Source organism: Vanellus vanellus, assembly GCF_965231255.1.
Source record: "Vanellus vanellus genome assembly, chromosome: 8".
In the NCBI taxonomy this organism is placed as follows: Eukaryota; Metazoa; Chordata; class Aves; order Charadriiformes; family Charadriidae; genus Vanellus; species Vanellus vanellus.
In genome coordinates, this window is record NC_138913.1 from 30,075,569 (window position 1) to 30,090,526 (window position 14,958).

Genomic DNA, 14,958 nt, shown 5'->3' on the forward strand with positions numbered 1-14,958 from the left:
CAGTAAGTGCAAACCAGCTACTCTTTTACGAATACCACCTACTTGGAGTCTATTTTGGCTCTATATGAAAAAAAAAACTATACTGTGGGTTTCTACTGCTGCATCCCTAGCAGCACCACGCCACATCCAACGGAGCAAGCAAAGGAAGAGTCTGAGCAGGGTTCAGCGTATTACTTACCGGTGGGTCGAGCACTATCAGCTGCAAATCAAACACAGAAAGAACAGTCCTGTTAGAAGAGGGGGGTGGGGAGGCAGGAGGAGTGATCAGCCGCCGAAGCATGCGTGCAGGGGGGAAAGAGCGCGGACAAACCCCTGTTTCCAGATCAGCCTCTCTCAGCAGCGTGAAAATGAATGGTCAAGAAGGGCGTGCTCCCCCTGCTTTGCTAAAGTGATGGAAGGAATAAGCTTATCGCCCACAAACAAGTCTTTGTGTGAGGTGCAGGCTGGGGCGTGCGAAGGTCCAGTCCCCGGCCAGCAGCACCACAGGCTGCTGTCACTGGCCTCGGAGCACCCTGTGGCTCTGAAGGAACGGCCTCAACTTGCCTTAAGGCAAATTCATTTTCCTTAATGCCGTGACGCAACTTGAAACCGCTTACCAACATGCCACGCAGAGGAAGATGTCCGTGAATTTTGAATTGATTTGTGCCTGTAACCCCTTTGCTTGTGTACAGTAACATATCGGAGAACTGAAAAAGGGAAGAAGCATACAATCAATATTCGGAAGACAGCAGGTAGGGCCAAAGTATTTTTTGACATCTTGTTGTTTAATGGCCGCTGTAGATGCACGAAAAAACACCATTTCTCAGTCAATTTGGCCTGCTTTCCTTAAACTCCGCTCTTTTGTTTACTTACAAGAGAGGCAATTAATTTTAAAATTCCGTTAAAACTATGTACCATTAAGGAAACAAGCTGAACAGACAGTGTTGTCACAGTCACGCTCTACCTCAATATCCCTCAGAGTGAGATTTTGGTTATGACTGCTGATTTTCATCACAAGCCCATGAAAACACAGTTGCACGACAACTTTATCTTGTAAACTTTGGGTTTATGAAAACCAGAAGCAACACTCACCAGAAAGAACATCCGCTGCTGTAAACCCTTCTTGGTGAGCTTGTACAAACAACCTTCCCGGATAAACTCCTGCAGTGGAAAATAAAAGGTTAGGCTAAGCTTGATCTTTTCCAAAGACAGAGAATTTTAATGGGTCTTTTTATTTTTCATCCCAGAGTACAGAGATGTTGATTGGTGCCCAGCAATGATTACTAATGGATTTGTTAAAGGCCAGATGACACCCTTCCTTCTGTTTTGTAACACGTATCAGCTCCTGGCTGCAGCCAACGTTTAAATCAATGAAGCAAGAGAAGGAACAGGAGCGGAATTCCTGTTGGACACCAGCAGTTCACCTATCACACTTACATCCCACTGCAGTGATTGCCATAGCATCCCAAAAGCACATGCGATGCTCCTGTACTTATGCTCAGTATATCTATCAAAAACAAAGAAACAAAAAACCAAGCAGGAACTAAACAAACTCCTGGAAAAACAGAGTCACCAATACCAGTTTTGCCCAGTGACGTGGCTCCCGCCGTTGCTACGTTCCCCGTGCAGTCTCGGTCCACAGACAGAGATTGCATCGGACAGCCGCGAGCAGAGCTGGCAGTGGGTTTCCTATCGAGTACAGAACATACTGCTTCCCACTCAAACAGAGAGCACTGTACTCCAGCACACCCCCTGTCTGCTGTACTGGAAACACCAGACTGCAGTCAGAGCCTCAGCAGAAGGATTTTTGATCTATTCCCCAAGACATCACCAAGACCTCCGTGGGACCTACTATGAAGACAATTATAAAAGCCTTCACAGTCGGTCCATAAAACAGAGAGGCAGCGATGGCAAAAACATGGTTGAAAGGCAATTCCTTGGCAATAAAACCAACAAAGGCTCTAAAAACCTTAGTTTTAGGTACTTACCCTACCAGGTGCCGTGAGATTATCTATGCCAATCAAGTCATGCTGCAGCTCGGTCAGCTTCTGGAAATTCTCCAGGCGGATGAGACTGTGCTGCAGCTGAGATGTCATTTCTGTGACCTCCTTCAGCGCATCTGCAAGAAAAACTGGGGATCGGAATAGAGCAGGCAAGCCCAGGCCACCAAGTTTAGCCCTTGGAAAATGGAATCTGAAATGAATAGCCAGATTTAGAATAGAGCTGAATAGTTCAGTTGGAAAGGACCTACAACAAGGCCAACTGTCAGCTTCTTAAAGCGTATTTTATGCTTTAAATAAAATGGAGACTAGAAAGCAACTTCATTGCACTTCCTCCGCTTCTGGAGATTGTCTGGGATCTCAGAGTTTGCGCACACAAAAAGTATTTGCCACAGAGCCAAAAGTAAATAAAAAAATTAAAGCCGACTATTTCTGCCAAAGGTTACTTTATAAATGAATGGAATTTACTATGCAAGCTTTTGACACTACAAAGCAATTATTTTTTGTCACATTTTTACTTTTAAATGACAAAGAGTTCCTAAAAAACCCTACTTTTTTCCCCACTAAAAAAGGGGACAAGAAAAGGACTTAATTTTCCAGCTCTGGTTGAAACATTAAGATCCGTCAAGATTACCACGAGAAAACCACTTTCTGGAATCATAGAATTGTCTAGGTTGGAAAGGACGTTTAAGATCTGGAATGCCAGAAAAAGCATTGATTCTACGCAAAGAGAACAGTCTACATTTAAGTTATCTTTTGCATTTTCCAAACTAGCAGTTAAGGCAATTTTCTCTCTCTTGCAGAAAGCTTTGGGGCCCTGCACTGAGCATGGTAGGAGAGCAATGAAACCCGGTATCAAAAACCTTGAGGAAAAAAAGTGAATTTCAAAATGTAAGATAAACTTTTTTTTTTTTTTTTAAACAAGCTGCCTCCTGCCAGTTTTCTGCTGTTCTACTTGGTATACTCTGGTTTGGTTTTGTTTTGTTTTGTTTTTCAGGATATTTAAATTACAGTATTCACTAAACAGTTGTGTTTTCAGCAATCTAAATTGAAGTTTCTGTGTATTTCAGAGAGCTGCACACGAACGTCAGAACGGTCCTGAATGGAGAAAAAGCCTTTACGTTGCATTTGTTGGCGTAACGCTCGTCTCCCCCAGGCTACAGGCAGAATTTTTTGGATGGACGTGGGAACGCGTTTCTGCCTCGCAGGTAAGAGGGTTGAACGCTCACTCACTGCGGCAATCGGCGAAGTCCCGGTGCTCCGCTGTGTAGTGCTTGCAAAGCCTGCCCAGGATCAACTTGTAGTGCATCAGCCGCTGGATGGGTTTGAGCAGGAAGGTGTTGAGGGGCAGGTAGCAAACCTTCTGCAGCTCAAACTCCTTATAAACCATTTCCAGCTTCTTTAGGCGTTTAGTTGCTTTCTCCAGTTCTGTCAGGACCTCGTCGTGTTTCTGCAGATAACTGGTAAACTCCTGGGGAATTGTACAAAAAACCCATAAAATTACTCAGATCAAAGGAAAACAGTCTTTAATAGATTTCACAGTGAGTAAGAAAAAACGTCATTCCCCACTCTACTTCTGTTGCTGACCATGATTATCTAATCCAACACTGCAGATATTGTTACAAGCAGTGACCAAACCAGCATTGACAACATTATGTGTTTCAACGGGTTTATTTAAAAAAACCCTAAACAACAGTATTAAAAATAAAAATATTTGCTTGGTTGTCCTCTGTTCACTATTTATTGCAGTCATGCCTCCCTGTGTTTCTAATGAGAGCAGCTGGTAGCACCACCCGGTAATATTTTGCCATTCTAAGACGATTCTGGTTGATTACTGGTAGAAGTGAGCCGAGAGGGTTGTCTCAGCTATTAAAGAAACCATCGGGCAGCTCCCAGTCGGGGTCGAAATAGGTGTCCGTGGGGCCCTGTGCCTATACCTGCTGGGAACACCAAACGCAGTGAGCGCTGATAGCCGGAGCAGCGGTTACACACCTCTGCACTCCCATTCAAGTCACTGGTTTTAATGGAATAATTACTCCACTACTACAGCACAAGCGTAACTGTCCCATAGAGGCACTCTACTCCAAATAAAGGTGACTTCATTTCAGAAGAAACTACTCTGCAGTTAAAAAATGTTTATATTTTGGAATTAAACAACCTTATGAAACGGTGTCTCCATAGGGGAGAGTTCGAACTGTGTGAACATAGGAGAGATGGTGGAGCTAATTAAGTCATTTTTCTTTGTCTTCTGCTGAATAACCGATAAACAAACAACCTTTTCTCAAGGTAAATGTAGATGGTTAAATAAGCAACAGTGGTATAAAGCCTTGCTGTAAATATTTTATTATGTTTACTTTTTAATTTATCAACTATAATTGTTTGCCAGTCGCTCCAAGTTTAGTGGAAATCCTAAACCTTGAACTCTCATCCTTGACAAAAGGAAAAAAATGACTCAACAATCCTGGGACTCCATTCTTTTAATCCTTGATTTACCTTTAGAGTACGCATATTCCTGAGCATGACATCTCCAATGCGTTGATAATCTCCTTTCAGGTGAGCATTGGTTTTTCCTTCCCTGAAACACACATAAGGAGATGAAATAAGGCACAGCACATGGGAGATCAAGAAATTTCAATTTCCTCCCTTTACCTTCCCCTATACTTCAAGACATAATCTTTAAGAAACGCTTCCCGGGTATCTGTGTGTTTTAAGGACTGCTTTAGCAAAATTAAGGGAAGCAGCACTAACATTAATGCCTCCTCTAGCCTTTTTTAGCCCCTTGACATTCCCATTTCACTGTGCGGGTTGAAAACTCGGTACAGTAAATACAGAAGCTGCATAAAATAACAAACATAAAGCCATGCTTAGAAAACTGAGAAAGGAATAGAAATTAATTTGTGTGGAAGCCAGTTTTGGAGCTTAACCCCTCAGACTTCTGAATAAATGTCATAACACGACACCTGAATTTATGAATTTATTTTCGTTCGTACTTAGTTTACGTTAGCCGCCTCCTTTTGAATGGTAGTTAAATTCTCATACTTTACATCTCAGGTCAGGAGAAAGTAATACAAAGGTTAAAAGACTAAAGACACGCTCTTTGAATTAAATTGTGCTGCAAGAGCTAAATTCTAATCTTAATTACCAAAAAGTGTTTCCTATATTTTCACCTGGAGTTCCATTAACCAGAAGGTATTGATAAACACACAGAGTATCTTTTTGGCATTGCGTTCCTTCCCATTTCTAAGGCCAGAAAGACAACAGCAAGTTATAGTAACAGTTGGACTCAATGATCCTAAGGGTCTTTTCCAACCTAAACGATTCTGTGATTACAAACCCCTCCATCTGGTGTACAGTTCATAGGGCTCCAGGATATCGTGTACAAGGCAGTGCTTGGAAAATGGGCTTTGCAAAATGTATTTAGTTATTTTGGTAAAACTATAATTTATTAAAACACTTTTTCCTTACTTCTATTTAAGCAGAAATACCAGTTCAAATATAGATTAAGTAGGGTGTTGATGGGAGGATGTAGGAAAAGGATGCCCGGGCTTGTTGCCCACGCGCTGCGCTATTGATGCTTACCAGAGCGATAGCCTTTGCTCAATCTCTTTCAGAAAGCCTCGATGAAATTCATAAATTGGGTCTATGTTAGAGAAGAGTAACGTCATCAGGCCCTCTGGCATAGCGTTCTCCTTGATGACTGCGCTGCGAAACCACTGCCGGAAAAATCATAAATCATAATAAATTTCTCTATTTAAGAAATTAATCGCTAGCAGAAAAATTTCTGCTCCTGCAGCGATGATGGGAGGAGAAAGTGTGCACCCAGGGAAACAGCAGGCAGGAAGGAGAAATATTTAGGGAAGACGTAATCCAGGAAAGATGAAGAGATGTCATTTCTTTCCTTGCCAAACATTACAAATCTGAGGCTTATTATGGGTTCCGGGAACAAGCATGTTTCTTTACACAACGATGAGATGGTTGGTAACAGCTCTAAGTTACAGCTGCCACAGCTGATGTTGCCCCACTGCTTGTACTTCAACGCAGACACAACCGCTCGGTCATAAAACTTGGAGCCCCTGTGCAAGTTACTCGGTAGCTGGAGGCATCTTGTTGCAGTTTTTATCACTTTCAGTTCCCCACTTTCAGGCAGGGCCGTGAATATTACAAAAATCCTTTGAGGTGCCAAATGTTTCCCCATCTTTTAGAAGTGCCGGGAAGCCTGCAGGAGGAATTTGAGTGAAGCAACGCTCACTCAGCTGGCAGAGCACACCTCAGCTGAAGACGTACGGCATTAAGGGACTCAAACTTCTCCCTCCGGTGAAATGAAAACGGTAGCTTATAGAAGCACAACAGACAGTGTTCAAACCTGAAGTACATGAACAAAAAGCTCTCGAAGAAAAAGAATTGGAAACTCAGGCTGGTCTGCAAACGAGGACTCGCTTGTCTGCTCTGGGTAAGAGGAAGGGAAAGAAAAGCAGCAACAAAAAGAGACAAAACTCCTCAAACCCCTATGGATCCTTAATACCCTCGCAACTCTTCATCTGCTCTCATGATCTGAAAGACCAAAGAGAAACGCTTCCCAAGGAAGGGCGCAGAGCTGATGGCTAGCTTATAAGCAGAGCTGACAGCAATGACTGTCATTGAAGCTGAACGCAAATAATTTTTAGGCTGTCCCTGTTCACAGTTTTCAAAGAGAAAGTCTGCTTAAGACAACATGAGATGTGATGGAGCTAGCGGAGCTAAGGACAGAAGTGCAGAGAAGATATCTGCTCTCCCATGTGAGGACCTACGGAACAAGGAAGGTAACACGACTCATGGATTGTGCTTTATCATAGGACTTTCTTCTTCTGGTACCTGGAAGAAAGCCCAAGTTTTTCCAAACTAACAATTATGAATCTGTTAAGAAAAGGAAAAGCAATAAAGAAAGTTTAAACCCCTTACCACTGTAATAACTTCCAGGTCCTTTAAATACGTCCGTTCTGTAGCAAGAATCTCCTTTGCTATGAAGTATGCCTTGTCAGTTGGATAGCGCTGGAAGAACACACAGGAATCAGTAACTATTAAAATATATATGTTCCATTTATTACTAAGCACAAGCTCAAGCCTTAAACACATTTCCCCTTGCTGCGTGCGAATGGAGCAGTTGATTACTGACAGAGCACCTTTGTATTCGGTACCATATTCTCAAATACCGACTGTACTACAAAATACTGTTTATATTTCAAGATTATTAAAAAGTGATGTCGATTTTGTGTCAGTTACACGAACTTTGATTTCAAAATCAAGGGAGCACTTCACAAAAATACGGAAGCAGTTATTCCAAGCTTCCTGGGTTTTAAACTAATCGACTAATCTAATCAACCCTAGTACAGCAGATTCGCATCACAGGCCTCTTCCAAAACTATTCTATTTCCACTTGCAGCTTTTACTCAAATCCTTTGAAGATCATAGTAATTAGTTAAGAACACACAAAAATCAAACTACATCAGTTGTCGGCGCCACGGTCGCTCCAGTGCTGCTGTTTAAAGAAAAGAGAAGACAGAATGGACACCGAAGCGCAAAGGAATGAAAGGGTGAAGAGAGATGCTCTGCAGCTGCAATGAGCAAAAATCAGAGTTAGCCTGAAAACATACATTATTAAAAATTATGTGAGTATTGTTAAGGAACTATTCCCATTTCAAGCTAAGATGCTGCTTTGTCTCCTTAGCTCGCTGTGCCGTGCCGCAGTCTTGTGCAAAAAAGATGGGTTTGCTGTCATTTATTTTCACAATAGAGTTACGTCATAACTTGGCCACCACCTCTGCCCCTCCTGAGGGTACCACAGCTTTGAAAATTAATTCCCCCTTTTCCTTGTACGCACCAAGTTAATAAACAACTCTCTTTTGAGAGACGCTTTGAGGTGCCGTCAGCACAGCTGCTCAGTGCTTCTAAACCCTCCACCTCAATATTTCTCATGGAGGAGATGTTTTCCGGCGTGCTCAGTAATGTATCTGTTGAGCCCATCTTAGCCACACAGAATCCCTGGAGGTGTGTATCCTCAAATAATTAATTTTGAGAAACTGTCCAGCCCTCTTTTGGGTTATTTTATGCTAGTTACTGTAGGCCCACACATCAGCGCCCTCTCCCCAGAGCACATACTTGGACATACTTACTTTGATTCCCTCCACAGCCATCCTCTTCACTTTACCTGTACCTCTCTCAGGTACAATGTGTCAGGGAAAGTCCTACCTAATCTTGGCTGCAGGTATCTTTTATTTTTCCTTGGGCTATTTACCGGACTGTAGCCTCATAAACTCTCAAAAGGCTGTTGAACCTCAGTGGGCATCCTTCTCAAACAGCCTCTTCCCAAAGGATAGGACGTCATTTTTCTGACCCAGGGGTGACCCAGCTCTTATCTCCCTTACCAGCTCCCTCCTGCAGCACTTGTCTGTCCTGAAACACCCCATTTATAAACCCATGGGGCAACACACGCTAGCTGGACTGTAACTTCAGTGGTCTCTTACATGACAGGAGAATTACAGCTAACAGGAATTGGTTTGGCATAACTCAGCTTTGTGTATGCTTCCTCCTGGGCTCTGCACAGGATACTGTAGTGCACAATGCCCTTAAGGGACTAACTTCGATGGAAAAAACAGAGTTTCCCAAGGCAAAGCAAAGCAAAGCTGGGTTATGGAATCAACCACAGGCTGCGACAACACAAGATGCCACGAGCCTCACCTTTCTGTAGCGGCAGCAGAGATGACCCTGCTGCAAGCTCTGCAGGGCATCACCGCACACATGTGCATCCTCTGGCTTCATCTCCCTCCTCAGCGTCACCTCTCCACGCTGGGGACTCCCCGGCAGTTGCTTAAAGAGTTACCCTCAAGCAATGTATATCGTCTAGTATATTCTTGAGAACTCTGGAAGGACCCTGTCTGTCCCCAGTTCACACCCTGTGCTTTGATACTCACTCAAGTACTTTTTCCCCTGCTCTCAAAAATATATTTTTCTGGATTGTTTCTTCCTTAAAACCTTACAGAGTGTGAAGGGGTGTGAAAACGCACCATGCCCACAACCTCGCTCCTTTCCTAGCCTGCACAGATTACCTTTTGCATCACCTTTGAGGGCTTCTGCATCACCTTTGAGGGCTTCTGCATCACCTTTGAGGGCTTCTGCAGGTTCCCACTTTATTTTCCAGCTGACTGCATGCCAGCTTGAGGCACAGAAGATGCTTTCCATTTCCCAACCATCTTCTCTTCCTATCTCCCTCCTCGCTGCATCATCGCTTTCTGTTTACTCTCTGAAGTTCTTGTTGCTTTACAAATTGCTCCCTGCTGAAATTTAGTGCCCTTAATCTTCTTTTATTTTGTTCTTACACCAGTCCTAACTGAATCCCCTTGCTCTGAGTCCTGGCAGCAGCTGCCAGGCAGAGCTTGTACCAGCGGTACGGTTGCCACAGGGCAACAGGGGCTGTGCCAAACACTTCCACTACTGCAAGAGGAAAGAAAATCAATTCATGCCTGAAAAAAAAACAAACACAAAAACTCTCCAAGGCGGCGGTGTGCTTCAGAAGTCCAAAGAAAACATTCCTACAATCATAGCAGGCAACAAGGTAAATATCCCCACTTGGAAAAACTAGTATTTCCCTGTATTATGTACACGTAACCCCACCTGGAAGCCTTCAAACACTCACTAGATGCAGCCACACCAGCTCGTGTTGAGTGAAGAGCCCTACTCTGAACTTAAAAAGGCCAAAGATAAAGGACTATGAGACAAAGAAAGGCTTTCCTGCCTGCCTTGCACCTAGATCACAAAACTATCAAGTCTGGAAATAAACCACCAAATAAATAATAAATCCATGCACAAACGTGTAACTTTTCACTTCAATGACTGGACTTCAGCAGTGTTAAAAATAACTCTGGGTGGGGGGAACTCACCAAAAAACCCACAGCAAAAAAACCCCACCTTCTATACTCTTTTAAAGCAGGTTGCTACAACCAACCTCCCTTAGAAAAAGAACCGGGAGAAATCTGCTGGTAAAATGAAAAGAAAACCACAGTGACTTAAAACCAACGAAGTTACGAGAAAACTCAGCTTTCTCAGGGTTTCAGTACAGCAACAGCAGCACCACAGCAGCATGGAGCGGAAAGCACGCACTGCCAGAGCTGAAGAGTTTGCTGAAGGGTTCACATACAAATGCCCCCATTAAACAGGTGGAATTACAATGGCATCAGTACCCTTAAAATCCCAGCTCTATTAATAGTGATATTGTAAGATTACATTTTTCTCATACAATAAAGCTGTAATACTGCTGTGAAATTTTACTTGGTTAAATTTAAGCAATTTAACAGTGGTTTCTGCCTGGGTTTGTTTCACTTAAACAACTGTTTTCGAATGGACATCAAAGCCTTGGAAGTCTCAGAAGTTGACCAAGCTTAAGACCGATTACAATAAAAAAGTTTCCTTCCAGGATTCTCACTTTTATAAATTAGTTTCATCCTGAAAGAGAACTCAAGCTGACGAAGCATTGGACTTCGCGGAAAGAGGCAGAAAGGACTGGGCTTCAGCATTTAAGACAGACAACACAGTCACTGCTCGTTATTTCCAGGCTGTGCTATGCCTGTTATAAGGATAGATGAGAGAAAGCATTTAAAAAAACCCCAAACTATTAAAACCTAATAGTCAAACCTAACCAGAGTGATCTGTCAAAGCTATAAACTCATAACGCCAACCCACAATATAACTGATATTTCAAGCTTAGCCTTCTCTATCACAAAATAACTTGTTTGTATCTGGACATGCTTTGCGATGCCATTACATACTATGTCCATACGCACAAATCACAGAATGGTTTGGGTTGGAAGGGACCTTAAAGACCATCTAGTTCCACCCCCCCTGCCCTGGGCAGGGACACCTCCCACTAGACCAGGTTGCTCCAAGCCCTGTCCAACCTGGCCTTGAACATCTTCAGGGATGGGGCATGAAGTCGCAGAAGCTTTTCCAGATCTTCACAGGAGCTGGCCTTGCCAGCTTGGGGGAAGGTGGGTAGAAACAACCCACAGAGATTTATCCCAACTCCCAGTTACTGGTTAAACCTTCCTCTCTCCTGCCAGCGTGTATTCATACTATGTCTGCGCTATGGGTGGTTCTTAACAGCATCGCATGATCTGGCTCAGTTATTTGGAGTCTCCAGGAGATGAGTGCCTGGATGATTATCCTGCTGAGAGCTGCTTGTCTCTCATAGTGCGGCGCTTGGCTCCATGGAGCTGCACGGCAGAGCTCAGAAGGGTCCCTTAGCGTTCAGGAGCAATCACAGGAGAAGCAAGCTTTGGAAGGACTAAATCCAGAGAGGCACCTTTGCTCACGGTGAGATTTCTGTACGTTACCTGAGCAGCTGAGCATCAAGACATATGATGCTGAGACCTCTGCATCACCAACTGAGAGGAAATAAGAGTGAGTAAGCTTGCACCTGCTGGCACTGAGAAGTACCCAAAAACATGGAGAAGACAGCAAACAGCACGGGCCTGCGACCGTTTGAGGATCCTGACAGAGGTAAGACAACCAGGACACTGGATGGGGCAAGCAGAAGACCAGGAGTAAAGAGCACACAAGGTGGTTTCTTCTTTGAGGCTGCACAGAAAACTAGATTACAGTGTGGCTACTGACTCCATAAGCAATGGAGTTTGGACAATGGAGCCTTCCTTGCACTGTAATGGAAGGTCCTGGATCCTTCTCAAGTACCGAAGAGTCAACAAACCTGGCTGCTTGCTCGCTCTCTGCAAGCAGGCAAGGCAAGGGCAGCAAAGCAGCTTGCAGACAAACAGTCACAGAAGTCTGCTGTTAGGTGGAGTTCTCTATCTCACCAGGAGAAACGCAGCATTCTCTGGAGTGCGGTTTGTCAGATACTATATACCATGCCCTACAAAGGCAAAGTCTGGTCATTTGTTCTCCACATCTGAGAAGCAGCCAAAGAACGCATGTGTCAACATACACACATGCATACACTCATTTATTTCTCCTGAGTGCATCTAAACGCTTGGAGTCATTGCTTAAGAGCAAGCAGCTGGCTGGACTAGAAGATTTCAAGAGGTCCCTTCCACCCTCAATGATTCCGTGGTTGCAGATTCTTGTTATTGCTCACAACCACTGTGAAAGCCTGATAACACCATGCAGTGTGGCTAAAAAAGAAAATCTGAATCACACACTGACGTCTGGCCACCTCTGTCATTTTGAAAAACCGTGGCGGCACACGAAGCTGTTGCTTACCAAAGCACACGATCAGATGTCAGTACAAAGCAGTACGTCAGCTTTGCCACACAGACCACAAGAGCCTTGCTGCAGAGAGTACGTAAGAGCCTGGAGAAGCTCCTGGGAGACCATGGTCAGAATTTGTGGACTACCACCACGTGCGTCACCTTTCAGAAAGGCTCTGCAGTGTTCCAGTGTGCAAGAGGATATGGATACAGATGATGCACTGGGGCAGAGAGGCCTTGCTCGGTGGTGCTGAAGCACAGAGTGAGGAGCTGAATTTCATGTCTCCACCTGACTAAAGGTGGAATCATCTCCAGAACAAAAATATTTTCCAATTAGGATTACCCGCGAAAGCAAGGGTCTCTCTGGAGAGAGGAAGATTTCCCCTCAGTTGAGGAGGACCATGTCAGAGACCACTTGGCCAAGCTGGACATTCACAAGTCCATGGGCCCTGATGGCATGCACCCATGAGTGCTGAGAGAGCTGGCAGATGTTATTGCTAGACCCCTCTCCATCATCTTTGAATGGTCATGGATACTGTGATACTGTGAAAGCTGACATCACTCTGATCTTCAAAAAAGGCAAGAAGGAGGACCCAGGGAACTACAGACTAGTTAGTCTCACCTCTGTCCCTGGGGAGGTAATGGAGTGACTCATTCTGGATGTTTCCCCCAAACAGCTCATCTCAGGAAGCCACGTCTCTTAGAAGATCTCAAGGTGGAAGGGACACATAAGAATCAAGTCCGACTCCATGCTTCTCATGGGACTGCCTAACGCTGACCCACACGACTAAGAACATTGTCCAGACGCCCCTTGAACTCTGACAGGCTTGGTGCCGTGACCGCTTCCCTGGGCAGCCTGTTCCAGGGACTGACCACCCACTCAGTGAAGACGTCTTCCTAATGTCCCACCTGAATGCGTTTCCATTCTGGGGTACAAAAGGCAGATGCTGAGCCCAGCTCCCTGCCCTGCTGGGCCCCCCGGCAGCGGTTCCTGCTAAAAACAGCAGGAGGTGGTCCCCGCAGCAGACACCAAGAGGGCAGCGGGGACTCCTGCCACAACAGCAAGACACACAGACCTGACCAAACCTGGAGTTTCTAACACTCCAAACACATCTGTTCTACCACAAGATATAACACAATCAATATTCAGCAACCAGCAAGCACAGCTCCTCACCTGAAACCATCACTTTTCTCGTTACGTAAATTCCCAGTCGCGACATTGTCTTACCTTACGTTTCATTTCGTCATCCTCTTCTACCCTGGCACCGCCAGCATCACTGAGGACAGGACTCAGAAGAGGAGATGAACCCTGGCTGGCCGCGTTCAAGTTCACCTGAAATGCCGGGTTCAAGCCCAGGGAACTCTTCAGCACGAGGGAAGAGAGCTGAGGGTGGTCCACTGGGAGGCCTGGGTGGGAAGAGAACGAGAAGATGGAGTGGAAAAGGAGAGAAAATGCAAAGATAGTGCATCTAAGACAATTACCCACTGTTACTATAAACCGTAATTGCACTCTCGCATTATTAAAAAAGAGACAAAAGACAAAAATGGGCAGACATCCAAAGACTTCAGTGTGTATCTCAAAGCAAACCGAGTGCTCCCTGCGACCCGGCTGTGACACGGCAGCGCAGCAGGGACAGACACCTTTACAACTGCAGTTGGGGAAGTTGGGGAAGGACAAATCTGTTAGTTTCTAGGAAAAAGTGCTCAGTCTCGCTGGATTTTGTTGAGAAGCAGCAGGGTTCGCAAACATAGGATCACACTGCCGTAACAAGAATACAGCTTTTAATTTTTCCTTTTGAAAGTAAGAATTACTTTGCAGCCCAGGGAAAAGCTAGGACAAATTGTTCCACTACTCTCTACTCCAGAAGATTAAGCTTATCAAAAATACATTCAGAAATCAGGGTATCATCAAAACTGTACAAATGGGAGAGGAAAACGCATCACTTTACAAAAAAGGGAGCATGCGAGAGATTTCATTCCTGGCTCTTCTAAGTACACCAATAGAATAATCTTCTGACCCCAAAGAAAAACCATTTTGCAGCGCTGATTATTAATTGAATGGGCACAATCCTCTTGCACAGCAAAACCTGTCTGAAGCAGGAGTAACACGCACTGCTTTGCTTTAGATTATTAACTGGCAATCTTATTTTTATACTATTATTTCATCTGCTTTAGAGCTTTCTGACAGACCAGGCACCATTACAGCGCATTGAAGCCTACGAAGGGGAGCTGCTCCCCTCTCTTCCGCAGAGCCCTGAGCGACAGCAGGCAGAGCCCCCGTGGGGGTTTGCAGTGAAACCGGCTGCTCAAGATCTGCTTTTTTGGGACCAAAGGAAGGTAACGACACTCCAATTACTCACACTATCCCCACAGAATTCCTACTTAACCTCAACTATTTTTTTTAATTTGTGTTTTTTTTTTCTAATCTTCCCTGTGATAAACAGACAAGCTCCGTCAGACCAGGCAGCTGAAGGGGTACCACGCGGTTCCGTCTCTAACGCTTTCACCCTGGGCCAGGCTTGCAGCCCTCCCCAGCAGGGTTCGTTGGGTGGCAGAGAGCAAAGGCTCAGCCACCAACCAAAGGCAAACAGAAAAATTTGACAGCGAAGCCAAAATCGCCAACTCATCACTTCCCAGACTCCTTAAAAATCATCACAAAAGGCTTTTTTTTTAAAAACGAAACAAAACAAAACAAAAAACCCAACCAAACCAAACCAGCCCCCATGGATATCCAGTATGTCTTGACACAG

General features: G+C 44.5%; 1 protein-coding gene across 1 annotated transcript in view; it reads right to left on the reverse strand.

The window, feature by feature from the left end:
* The window catches only part of FARP2 (FERM, ARH/RhoGEF and pleckstrin domain protein 2), a gene marked incomplete at its 5' end in the record, with an annotated part of 76,904 nt that overhangs the window by 8,727 nt on the left and 53,219 nt on the right, over positions 1-14,958 (reverse strand). Inside the window, 9 exons of the mRNA XM_082487325.1 lie at positions 179-199; positions 597-686; positions 1,072-1,140; positions 1,968-2,098; positions 3,213-3,450; positions 4,473-4,554; positions 5,559-5,692; positions 6,918-7,007; positions 13,437-13,615. Coding sequence (XP_082343451.1) covers positions 179-199; positions 597-686; positions 1,072-1,140; positions 1,968-2,098; positions 3,213-3,450; positions 4,473-4,554; positions 5,559-5,692; positions 6,918-7,007; positions 13,437-13,615 — 1,034 coding nt within the window. The remainder of the gene's footprint in view (positions 1-178; positions 200-596; positions 687-1,071; positions 1,141-1,967; positions 2,099-3,212; positions 3,451-4,472; positions 4,555-5,558; positions 5,693-6,917; positions 7,008-13,436; positions 13,616-14,958) is intronic.